The 12,628-nt window shown below is 37.2% G+C and overlaps 2 protein-coding genes across 2 annotated transcripts; both read right to left on the bottom strand.

Annotated features, from left to right (window-relative positions):
• Nucleotides 1-26: 26 nt before the first annotated feature.
• On the bottom strand, nucleotides 27-2,968 carry LOC103437876 (protein CANDIDATE G-PROTEIN COUPLED RECEPTOR 2-like). The gene is made up of 6 exons (XM_008376390.4): nucleotides 1,883-2,968; nucleotides 1,597-1,788; nucleotides 786-948; nucleotides 598-700; nucleotides 423-504; nucleotides 27-264 (listed from the first exon to the last, which is right to left on the bottom strand). The coding sequence occupies exons 1-6, from the start codon at nucleotides 2,177-2,179 to the stop codon at nucleotides 187-189; spliced, it is 915 nt and encodes a 304-aa protein (XP_008374612.1). The 5' UTR covers nucleotides 2,180-2,968; the 3' UTR covers nucleotides 27-186.
• Nucleotides 2,969-3,577: 609 nt separating this feature from the next.
• LOC103437875 (flavonoid 3'-monooxygenase) lies at nucleotides 3,578-7,040 on the bottom strand. The gene is made up of 3 exons (XM_008376388.4): nucleotides 6,447-7,040; nucleotides 5,106-5,549; nucleotides 3,578-4,471 (listed from the first exon to the last, which is right to left on the bottom strand). The coding sequence occupies exons 1-3, from the start codon at nucleotides 6,885-6,887 to the stop codon at nucleotides 3,821-3,823; spliced, it is 1,536 nt and encodes a 511-aa protein (XP_008374610.1). The 5' UTR covers nucleotides 6,888-7,040; the 3' UTR covers nucleotides 3,578-3,820.
• Nucleotides 7,041-12,628: the final 5,588 nt, after the last annotated feature.

The following is a 12,628-nucleotide window of genomic DNA, read 5'->3' as shown; positions in this document are numbered from 1 at the left end:
AGTGAGATATTAGCTTTCAAGGGGCGTAGCTAAAAATAAGCCATCATATTACACGGGAACCTCTCAATCTACTTTCACTCACAAAATCCAACATTTATCCGTTCAACTTATTTACAAAGTATACAAAAGGTCCAGCCTTCTTTCTGCTGAATTTACACGTTCACAAGTTACTGATGGTCCGACGGACTAATCCCAATCGGCATCAAAGAACCCAGCATCCTTCATCTCTGAGTAATACGCATTCTCCAGGAGAAAACTTTCTTCCTGCAAAAATCACAATGTAGATTAGCAATTGCATGAGCATCACTTGGAGAAAAAATCGGAAAACCCGAAAATACTGTTTAACCACGACTGGGAAGAATGATCAACAACAACAAAGCATTTTCCCACTAAGTGGGGTCGGGACTGGGAAGAATGATCACCTGGAAAAAATCCGCTAGAAAAATCACGTACAGAAACGGAAGATAAAGAGTGTGATAGCATATGTCCGTCAAATTGTACAACCTGCAGGATGTGCACAAATTCAAATTTATAAATTGCAAGCATTTGAGATAATGAACGTATCAAAGTTCTAGTTTTGTGCTTAATTTTGAGTACCAGATTCCAAAACCAGCTCCAATTCCAGCAAGCCCGCAACCAAATGATGCCAAAGCACTTAGTACAAACATTATGACGATGTAGTTGTAGAATGCTGGTCTAGCTGCAGAAGATAAGAAGATAACCGCGAGTTAGATTTGTTAGATTTCCAGCAAAAGCAATGATAGCGGAATTGGAAATGTACTCACGAGGTAACTTCTCTCTCCACTTTGAGAAATGCACAAACAATATGAAGCCATAAACTGCAGTAAGCAATAATTTGTGGATGAGCCACAAGCCCCATTTCACTCCATATGTACTTCCAATGCCAACAGTGAACAGCGGTACCCCAAACCCGAATACATAGATGACCTGAAAATGAACAAGGCTTATTACAACCCTACCAACAGATTCAAAAGACGGTTCAAGTACTGGTACATAGGTATGCAGTGGAAGACATTATATACATTTATACAAAAGGGAATGTGCTCAGAGACATAAAAATACTTCTAAAACTATGAAACAACCAAACACTAAACTTCTTCAACGACCAAATCAACAGAAAATACTTGACAACTCAAAACAGAAAACAAAAACTCCGAATAGATGATCATCAAAGCTATTATTAACTAGAGTTCTTCAATGTCAGACTGAAAGAAAAAACACTAGACTTTGACGATAACCAAAGCAGCAGGCGATCATTCAATTGCTCACTCTACCTCTGCAGGAATAACATTTATGATCAAATGTACCAAATGAGACTTCGCAACGAAATTCTAGCACACTACGAAGTAATCAAATGTAGCAAATGGGATTCCGCCACGAAAGTCTAGCACACACTACAAAGTAACAACAATTGCATTGCATACATAAGGAAAAATGAAATAGAAATGGTTGATCCCATCTCAACCAACTGAAATTAAAACGAAATATAAGCTGAAATCACAACATGCATACACAATGCAACGGATTCTTCACCAATTTACAAACAACAAGGCGATTATGCCGATTAGCAATTACCTTAAGCAGTATGTCTACACCAACAACAATCCCAGAGACCAAGAAAGTATGAGCTAAAGCTTCAACCCCACTTGCATAATCCTCTTGGAGCAAGAAACCCACCAAGCTAATCTCCAATCCCAGCATTGCAGAACCCGTAAACAATGACAACACATTCCAAGCAACCTCCTTCCCACCTGAGCACTGCCATGCCTGCATCGAAAAATCGAACACCAAATCGCAATCAAATCACAACACTGTAAAAAACCCACAACCCAAAACCTTCAAAAATTGAAAACCCACGAACCTGAAGAGCGCACCAGGCGAGGTTGAGAAGGCTGGCGACCCAGAGTAGGGCATAATAGGATATCATGATGTATGATCTTCCATTGGAGAGCTTGATGACGTTCTTCTTGGCTTGAAACGCCAAGTACACCACGAAAACGACTGCGGGAACCACTAGAACGGCGTCGTACCAGAATCCATGGCACTCCGGCGAGATGACGACGGACAAGCTCTGATCTTGACCGCCGATTGTAGCTGGGTGGCTCGGGATCGGCGAGTTGACCGGCTTGTTGAAGTGTTCTCGAAGGTTCGTCGCCATTGCTGTGGGGGCAGATTGGATTCAGAGACAAAACCCTGAAATGGACGGCTCAGATTCGAATTGGAGAGCTCGCATTTTCAGATGAAACAAAGATCGGAATTTCAGAGAGAGAGTTCGTTGTTTTTGCTCGTAGTCGTTCCAGAGAAGATGGCACTTGGATTTTGGTAGTTCTCTAAAAAAAAAATAAAATAAAATAAAATAAAAAACCGTTCAATTATTCAATCATTATAACCACTATGAGATGGTCCGGTAGTTTAGGATAAATTCTAAACTCGTATTTTATGCAACACATTTTGGGTTACACTTCTAACACTGGTGGTGAATCACACAATAATGATTAAAAGAGATTAAAATCGCTCTGTGAGTCTTTCCAGCTTCCGAAATAGACTAGTATACCGAAGTCACTGGTTGATCCCTTTTATATTCAATCATTGTTAGTTTGATGAGGACACTCAACTAATTTTTCCCAATAAAAATAAAATTCATTCATCCTTTAGTTGTTTTGATCATTTTTTGCATAATGAATATCCGTTTTAAGTATTTTATATTTTTTAAGCGATGTTCATGTAATTCATTGTACCGAGCGATATTCAAACTTGACTACATCAATGTTAACTCGTGACTGTCCTATGTGATCTTCAACTTACAACTTTTAAATTTGATTAAATGCATAGATTAGCTTTAAAGTTCAAGAGAAAAAAAAACCACTAATGACTTGAATCGTGTGTGCTTTACATAATTTCAATTTCATTGAATCGAGAATAAACAAATGATCATTTCAATCAAATTAATCAAATTATCATGTGAATATTGTACGTGATTTTATTATTTTAGAGACGGATATGAAAAGCAAATCATCAAGCGTAAAATAAAGAAGGGGAAACTTGATATAACTCCAATTTTTTTGAGCCAATAGTAGGAATGGTCCAATTTATTAAAATAAGTCCAATTCTTTAAATTTAATTATCAATAATTATCTCTAAAAAAACAAACTTATTGTAAAAATCAAATTTCTTCCTAATTATCTCTTTGATTATTTCTTTATATATATATATATTTTTTGTTATTTCTTGTTCTTCCTCCCGCTTTAACCCATTTATAGTTTTTTTTAATTTTTATAATCAACCTATATCACAGGTTAATTGTATTTATCTACCTATATGACATATTCTTTTTCATAGTCAACCTGTCACAGATTAATGTATCTTGCTTGTAGCTATATTATGTTTTTTTTTTATACCTTTTAGTTAAGTTTCATATCTCACTTATAGGTATAATATACATTCATATATTTGCTACTTGATTTAGGGTAGAATGTTTTGCATATAGATATATGTTAGTATATTAATTTTTTGTTTTGTTTATAAGATATTAATTAGATATTTTGGAGTTGAAAAATGCATAATATTAAAAGATTTTTATTGATTTTTATTATTTTTAGAAAATATAAAAGGAGTATAAAAGAAATAAAAACATATAATTAGATAACTGGAGTCACTCCTAAAAACACTCTATGTTTTTGGACCTGGATGTAAAAGCCCTAATAAAGAAACACTTCTGCTCATAATCGACACACCAGGAATTACCAAAGACAACACATTTTCCATAAAACATCATACAACTCAAAACTCTCTCAAGAATTCAAGGTGATGACGCATTATATGCATGAGGGGCTAGCCTGTTACGTGGGTGCACCATTAATGGTGCGGCTCTTTGTAGTGTGAGCCCATAAGCCTCGTCCATGTTCAATTTCTCAGGTGTGAGCCCATCAGCCAAGGTCCAATCAAAACCATGGACCAGGGTCGCGGTCATTAGAGACACCATACGCAGCCCAAGGGTCATCCCGGCGCATATTCTCCGCCCGGCCCCAAACGGTATAACCTCGAAATCATTACCCTTGACGTCCACATTGGGCTTCTCTCCACCCGGCAAGAACCGCTCGGGTCTAAACTCAAGCGGTTCGGACCATTGGGCCGGGTCGCGAGATATGGCCCATACGTTGACCAGAAGAGTGGCACCCTTGGGGATGTGGAACCCGTTGATTTCGCAACTCTCGGACGCCATTCGAGGCAGGGAGAGCGGGGTTGACGGGTGTAGCCGAAAGGTTTCCTTGATTACTGCTTGGAGGTAGGTCAAGTTAGGCAGGTCCGACTCGGTTATGAGCCGATCCCGCCCCGCTACTTGGTCCAGCTCTTGTTGGAGTTGGGCTAGAATCTTGGGGTGGCGAAGGAGTTCTGCTATGGCCCATTCCACCGTGCTTGATGACGTGTCAGTGCCAGCTGTGAACATGTTCTGTGTGCATCAAAATTATTATGGGTGGGTCAGTGTAATAGCTTTTTGTAGTAATGTGACTAAAGATGACGTGGACACCACTGGCCAACAAGAAAGGTTGCTGAAAAACCAAAACATATCTACAGAGGGAATTAGTAAAAACTTATAACATTGGGGAAATTAGTATAAATAAATTTATATTTTGGGGAAATTGTGGAAAGTTGTATTTATGTCCTAATAATATTTCTGATTTATTTTTATTAACAGAAGTATTTTTGACACACTATAAAATAGTTTTACACTTCATATGAACAACATTAAATGAAAAAAAAGTGTCTAAAAGAGAGATAAAAATTCAAAATAATAATTATGAACGACAAATTTTCACTTCTTGAGCGTTCATCTTTTCTTTTAATAACTAAACCGAACAAGTTGATAAAGAAATGTTAAGCACAAAGATAATAAAAAAAGTGTACGAAAAGTGAAAATAATTTGAAAAAAAAAATACTTCACTTATTAAAACAAACAATACTTATTTTTCTAAAATCCTCAAAGTCAAACTATACTATAAATCCTTTTGTTATCATATGCAACGGTTCAAACAAAATGATGAAGGGAGAGAGAGAGAGAGAGAGAGAGAAGAGGGCCTACGTACCAAAAGCAAAGCTTTAATCTCAGTGTCCGTGAGCTTGGCGCCCTCACCGTCAGCATCATCCGTGAGCGACAGCAACGTCGTCAGCATGTCCACGTGCTTCCCTTCGCCGCTCCTCTTGTGGTCTTCAACAATGGCGGTCAAGAAGGCATCGAACCTCTTGTGCAGCTTCTTCATCTTTCCCGCCACCCCCTGCAAGTCCAGCCACTCGAGGGCCGGGATGAAGTCGCCGATGTTGAAAACGCCAGCCAACACCATCATCTCCACCACCATGGATTTGAACTCGTCGGCCTTCTGGTCTTCGCGCCCGCCGCCGTCTCCGAAGAGCCTCCGCCCTACCATCACCCGCCCTAGGGCGTTGACTGTGCACACGTTCAGTAGCTGCCCTAAGTTCACTGGCTTTGACCCTGCACTTGCTAATCCATGTGCCAGCACACCTACTTCCTCCTATAATATTATTAAAAAAAATTAAAAAAAAAACTAATGAAAAAAACTTAAAAACTTTGAGAACAAAAAAATGTTGTAAGTGAATAGTACTAGGAGTGGCTTTTTAGAATAAAAATGTCTTTAACGTTAAGTAAAGAGTACCAAAAGTGTTTCGTTAAGACTTATGCAATTATAGTATCTCGAACATCAAATTGAAGGAAAATTAAATTAGTGTAATTAAGAAATGACGTGGTGTAATATGTATAAAAATCAAAATTTTGTGGCTTATTGTGCAAACGATCTCCAAACCTTGTGATGTAAAATATAGTTAATCCTAAAATTTACGAGTCTATTTTATCTTATTGCAAACAATATTACTATTATATCACTACTCCAAACTAAATTAGTAAGCAGGGTCTAGACACAATATTACTAGGGCTTTGATTTCAAAACTCAGCGATTTGAAAAGAAAAATTATATCTCGGTAATTCATCACCTGGACTAGTCTACCATTAATCGCACTTTCATACACTATTTTCTTATGGCAATATTTTTGTTCATTGTACTCAAGCGATGATGATGCTTCACCACCTTATTTATCGCCGTCATTTGTTATGTGGATCGATACAAATCTTAAAATTTAAACTCATCAAATGATGATAAATATAGTAGTGAGCATAAAATGCACTAATTTTCTTACATGGAGTAACAACTACATAATTAAGACCACAATTAATTGTTAATTAACAATTATGATGATGGATTATTTTTTTTAATAAAAGCTTTAAGAAACGTGTAGTCAACCTAGTGATTTAATTTAAGAATAAATCAGTTTTCGATTGCTAGATAATTAATAAAACATGCATTAATGAAGTGTAGAGAAAATCAACGTAAAAAGACGACGGCCGAATTGCTTACCTGGCGAACATGTTTAAGATCATCGAGAGCCTTGCCGGAGAACAAATGGACGGAGCTGATCTTCCGTAACATCCGCCATCGTGGACCGTACGGCGCGAACACCAAATCCTGGTAGTTATAAGCGAGATGCTTGGCGCCGGAGTTGGGTGGTCTGCTAGAGAAATTGGCGTCGTGGGTCTTCAAGAACTGTGACGCCACCGAAGCAGAGGCTGCAACAACCACGTCAACGAACCCCAAGCGGAGGTGCATAAGGGGTCCATACTGACGGGCCAACGCCGCCAGAGAGTGATGGGGAACGGGGCCTAAGTGGGGCAAGTTTCCCACGACAGGCCAGGGTTTCGGCCCTGGTGGAAGGGGCTGAGCGTGGCGGCTCCCGCCGGGGGCGAAGAGCCTGTATAAGAAGAAGGCCAAGACAACGGTGAAGAATATGAGAACAAACATGGTGTTAGACTACGAGTGAAGTCAGATGTTTGCTGGTGTTGGATAAAATATATGAGGAGGAGGGAGTTGGGGCGTGGGGCGTGGGGCGTGGGGCGTGGGGGTAGGGGGTAGGGGGGGGTGGGGGTTTGGGTGCGTGTGGGAGGTTGGGGACGTGTTTGATTTATTGGGCGGGTTGGGTTGAATTTTCAACTTAATTTTATCTGTTTTATTTTTGGTTTTTTTTTATTTTTGTTTTGGGGTGGAATTTAGGAATGGTAGATGCACATTTTTTGAAGGTTGGATATTAAGAACATGAGATGAGAAGGTTGGATACTTTTGTTTTGCTTTTGACTATGAATATGCAATGGCCTCAAGTGTTTATTTTATGTTTAATCTTTGCTTTTTTGTGCTAATGTGACTGAGAGGGGCTCGTTTATTTTTGTCATTTCTTTGAATGTGGACCCTCTCCAGGTCTAGAGTTTAAGGATAAAAAAATTGGGCATTTAGTTTATGTGAAAGAGAAATTGGAGTTTTGGTTTGTTTAAAGTGAGTCAGCGGAATAAGTTAATAAGAACCATCATATTCAATTTGAGTGATCCATATTACCGGATCCTTAAGTTTCGAAAAGTGAAATCCGAAAGGATCTTTGTCCATTTCTTTTGGAGGGAGGAAAGAAGGGCTAAATAAACTTTTATATCTTGTGAATTTTAAGGATCTAGAATTGGAAAAATTGTTTTATATGATCATCACGCAATCACTTATTTTTAATTATTATAGTTCAAATGTTATATTTTGTTGGATTTAAAAAAAAAAAAGTACTATCTCTTGAGCGTGAAGTAAACGATTACTAAATAAATACATGTACGTTTTAACATTACACTAGTAACTTTTTTTTTGGGTGTTACCTTGTTAATTACATCTTTAATCACGTTGTTAAGAAAGTTGATAGTTTCGTTAGAAATAGTATTGAATTATCTTTTATTCAATGAAATTATTTTTGACACTTTAATGAACGCACTACGATAGCTAACTTAACTAACCTGACACGTCGGTTTGCTTGAGCTTGCAAATTAGGGACCAGGATCCTCTCCTGAGCTAAGGATGAGGATCCTCCTCATCAAAGGGTGTGGGCCGTTGGATGAAAATCCAACGGCTACAATTATTATAACTTTAAAGGGACCCCCTGTTTGTAGCCATTGGATTTTCATCCAACGATCCATATACCTTGATGAGGAAGATCCTCATCCTTAGCTCAGGAGAGGATCCTGGTCCGCAAATTAGCTCATATCGCATGCCAGCTGGTTTACAATTACCCACGGACAGCATGGCATTCGGAGGATAAGCTTTTTGGACTATCTTTTTTATCTTTTTGTCATTAGCTTTTTGGACTTTCGATATTTGCCGACACAACACCAATGATAGACTATATAAAGTGTAATGTTAATCAGACAAAATTTGTAAATTAAATGATGTGTTATCAATAGAAATAAGCATGTTTATTAATGTTTAAGTAATAAAACAATCATTAACTTCTATATCATTTAGTTTCCAAAATTTAGTCTACAAATTTAGTCTTCATAATGTTATCCAAAATTATAAACTTACAAATATCCATACAGTTTCAGTTTACCAGAAATAAAACATGATATACCAACTATCATAATACAAATAGTTAAATATTTGAAAATTTTTAATGTAGTGCTCCATGTTCTAGCATATTGAAAAAATTCTCCCAATACAGTGACAAAGCTATTATATATGTTGAAGTTGAATCATTGGAAATTAAGGGCGTACTTTATAAATTAACTTACATTTTACATGTAAATAATTTATAGACTGGTTGCAACAAATTATCGTGTAGGAGATATAAATTAATGAAAAATAAAATATCGTCTTTCGGTTTTATTTGGTGGTAAATTTTTAAGCTGCATGATGCTATTGAGATAAATTAAAGTTGCAAAGCTTCATCTCAAATCCATCATAACTTTGGATCTTCAGCAAGTGCACTGTTTTTTTTTCATCAGTCAAATATAACATTCAGAAGTATGATTAGATCATTTACTAGTTGAACCAAATACTAATTGATTGAATTATCATGCTTGGCTCAATAGTTAGGGACCAGTTTTAGGTTTATAGTTCACACAATACGTCTTTAATTCGATTTTTTGCGCTAATGAATCACATGATGGTGATCAGAAAAGGCTAAAATGCATTTCTTAATCTTCTCAGCTTCCAAAAATATACTATTGTGGTAAAACCACATGCTGGTCTCCTTTAAAAAAAAAAATACTAATTGATCGGAAAAAGTAAACTTTTTTATGTAACATAAAGAATCCAGATCCTCTTTGTGAGGATTCCAGAAACTCGTAAATCGTATCCGTTTATTGTACATCGTGAGATTAGAAATCATTTTAATTTTTTATTATTTAAAACTGAACACAAACACTATTTGACGAAAATTGATTGCATAATGTATAATGAACGAACACAATATACAAATTCTCAGGATCCTCGTAAAGTGAATCCAGAGATGATCCTTGGGTACCATAAGTACCGGAATTGGATTCCCTCCTGAGCAAATGGTGGGGATCCTCATGACCACACAGCATAGGCCGTTGGATTTTGATCCAACAGTTACAAACAAAGGATCCCTCCAAAAGTTATAATAATTGTAACTGTTAGATCAAATCTAACGACTCATGTTGTGTGGTCATGAAAATCCCCACCATTTGCTTAGAAGGGAATCCAATTCGATAAGTACCAACCGTAGGGTTCCAACCTTTGATTAGCTTTCAACCTCCCGCCTAATTTCACATTCGTCATGTCGTATCTTCATTTATTACCATCATGACTTTCTTGGATTTAATTTTTTATTTTTTTTTGTCATTAAAAACTAGAACAAGACTCAACAAGAGCTAACAACCAAACAGTGATAGATGTGCGGCACCACTTGTGGCAGAAGACCCCCATCTTCATTGATTCACATTCAACAAGGATGGTCTTCCTTGTCCTCCATAATTGTTTTTTGTTTTTGTGGGTGTGTGTTGGGTTGACGTTTTGCCTTTGTGGCAGCATTTTTTCTCTGTTATCCCTCTCACTACCCTTTTCTTTCTTTTGCTGTGTTTGCTCTTCTGGTGGGCTTTCTTTGTTCTGTTGGCTTTTGCCTTGGTGTTTTATCCAGTCTTTCTAAAAAAAAGAAAAAAGTAAGGCTCAAGTAAAAGAAGAGCAGCAACACAAGATACAATAAAATACTCTCTCAAACAATGATAGATAAAGTAAGGCTCAAGTAAAAGAAGAGCAGCAACTCAAGATACAATAAAATACCCTCACAAGGTTGGGTTCGAAGGCAACAAAAACAAATAACAAAAAAACCTAATCAAAAGCAGCATAGTGCCATGATTAATTGTGAGACTATTAATTTCGAGAAATGATAAGGAGAGTTTTTCAAAGTCGAACTCTCTATGGACTTTTCCACCTTACAGATTAATATTAATTCTCGTGCCAATATTATAAAATATTGTGTTAAAAACATGAGGTGACATTGAGTTCATGAAGAGTCTCCTTAACAACATTTCTCTTCAATTTCACCAGTGCTTCAAGATTGTGAAGTTATTTATCTAGCTCACACGTGATGCAAGGGCGGATCCATTACAGGACCTGGGTGGTCCAGGACCCTCTGGAAGATCGGAAAAGCATCTGTGAAGATCGTTGAGGATCACCCGACTGCCTGGTCCCGTGCTGGTTTTGGAACTCCATGAATTTGCAGCGCAGCACCCAGCAGAATTTAGCAAAGAAGAAGGAGGTTTAATATTGTTTTTAATGACCTGGCCAGACAGTGCTGTTTTGAGCCAGACCATTCAAAAAATTAACACTCTTTTTCGTCTACAAACCCGAGGCCCAACTACTTCTCATGCAATTCCCTATTTTAATTAGAACAAAACCCCAAATCCACCCATCCAATACAAACCTTACCCCGGAACCCCACCACAATTATTCCACCTCTATCTTTCCATCATCACCTCATTACAATATTGAATTTCAAATAAATTTTAGATTTTGGTCTTATGTGTATTAGATGAAAATATTCATACGATTATTGTGATGTAGTTTATGATTTTTTTATAACAATTTGATCATTGTTGGTTAATTTATAGAGAACTTTTATCTATACTTTAAAAATCACATTTTGCATTCCTCGTAAGTGTAAATTTCTTTTTTGTTTTAGAAAGTTTGAAATACAAAGTGATATTTTTAGAGTGCAAATAATAATTTTTAATATATATATTATGTCTTTGTTAGTTCATATGATTTTTTATTTTGATTAGATAAAACAATCTGATCTTGGAATGTTTCTCTCTAACATCAAATGGTAATTTATTGTAAAATTTTTAAATGTTATTTTCGTTTAAGTTTTTTTGAAACTTTTACAATTAGGACCACCCAATGTTCAAATCCTAGATCCGCCACTGCACGTGAGGGAGCGTGTGAGAATGTGAGGACAAAGTTCTGTGGATGCAAATTTCTTCCTCTTTGATCTTGGACAATTTTGCACCTACAAAACAATTAACACCTTAGGTTAAGGCCAAGAGCCTCACGTGCCCACGATGAATGGGGGGCTTTGGCCGAAGAACTTCCGATGCCAAAGTTAGAATTTAGAGAGAAAGAGTGTTTAGAGAATTTTGGGATTTTTGCCAAAGTGTTGGAATTGATTTTTGGTGAGAATATGTGTCTATTTATAGGGTTAGGCCTTGCCCAATTTTGAATAAAGGTAACCGGCCACTAAAGGGGTTTTTTTTTGGGGTTCAATTTCATGTTTAATTAGCCAATTTATTGGCTAATTAAATATGAAAAGAATAAATGGGTGGTTATAAAAATAAATGACTATTTTAATAAGGAAAATGGGAAAGGTGAGGATGGGAATGGTGGCCGGCTTTGACTATTAATTTGGGTGATTTTATTGACTATTAAGGATGATTTTAGGAGATATGGTAGGTATATATTATTTAGCTAATTGATTAGCTAAATAATGAAATAGAAAATACTAGGTTTTGGGAAATACCTTATAGAAAGGATTTGATGAAAGAGGTTTTTAATTGTTACCTTTTTTGGGCACTTTTGACTTGATTGAAAGATGATTGCCCACTGCTCGGGCGTAGGAATCCCGGTATGCCTTAAGGGCATTTTTGTCCTCTTTTGTCCAAAAAACCACGTGGGGCCTAGTGAATATTTTTGGCTCCACAAATGCCCCCACACCTGTTGGGCTGCTTGTAAAAAAGGGCAGCAGGTGTAGAGATCTTCTTGCTTTAGGAAACTTAGGACTGCTTCCTATTTTGATGTAGATTCTCTCTTTAATAGGAAATTAGATCATTCTAGGAAAGGGAAATAAATTTCTCTCAAAGCCTATTTAAGTCCACCTTAAGTGGGTTATTAAATCAACTTTGGAGAGTGATTTATTCTACCCTACAAGAAAGAGATAGCGTAGAGGATATTTGTTCCCCCTCCTCTAGCAATCTTCTACATCTTGCCCGTGCAAATGACCGTCTTTCGTTGCTTTCTTCGTCTTCTTCATGCCGCACTGAGGTAAGAAAAAATTATTTTTCCTTTTCTTCTTCTTGGATGGTGCTACCGCGGGGCAGCCGTCGGGGTGGTGCAGCACGTCGGCTGGCATGGGCCGAGGAGGTTGCGGGCCTCATGAGCTGCTGGAATGTTGGGTTGAACTCCCCTGCTGGGTACCACGAATGGCGTTGGCTACTTTAGCTCTC

The sequence above is a fragment of the Malus domestica genome, chromosome 06 (genome assembly GCF_042453785.1).
Source record: "Malus domestica chromosome 06, GDT2T_hap1".
NCBI lineage: Eukaryota > Viridiplantae > Streptophyta > Magnoliopsida > Rosales > Rosaceae > Malus > Malus domestica.
The sequence above is the reverse complement of the archived record's forward strand: the minus strand, read 5'-3'. Positions and strand labels throughout refer to the sequence as shown.

Excerpts from the sequence above, each read along its gene's own strand:
- LOC103437876 (XM_008376390.4), bottom strand. The coding sequence starts at position 2,179 with ATGGCGACGAACCTTCGAGAACACTTCAACAAGCCGGTCAACTCGCCG. Across the intron at positions 701-785 it reads GTGGAGAGAGAAGTTACCTC|CTAGACCAGCATTCTACAAC; the intron begins GTGAGTACATTT and ends TATCTTCTGCAG. Across the intron at positions 505-597 it reads GGAGCTGGTTTTGGAATCTG|GTTGTACAATTTGACGGACA; the intron begins GTACTCAAAATT and ends CACATCCTGCAG.
- LOC103437875 (XM_008376388.4), bottom strand. The coding sequence starts at position 6,887 with ATGTTTGTTCTCATATTCTTCACCGTTGTCTTGGCCTTCTTCTTATAC. Across the intron at positions 5,550-6,446 it reads ATCTTAAACATGTTCGCCAG|GAGGAAGTAGGTGTGCTGGC; the intron begins GTAAGCAATTCG and ends ATAATATTATAG. Across the intron at positions 4,472-5,105 it reads AGATTAAAGCTTTGCTTTTG|AACATGTTCACAGCTGGCAC; the intron begins GTACGTAGGCCC and ends TGATGCACACAG.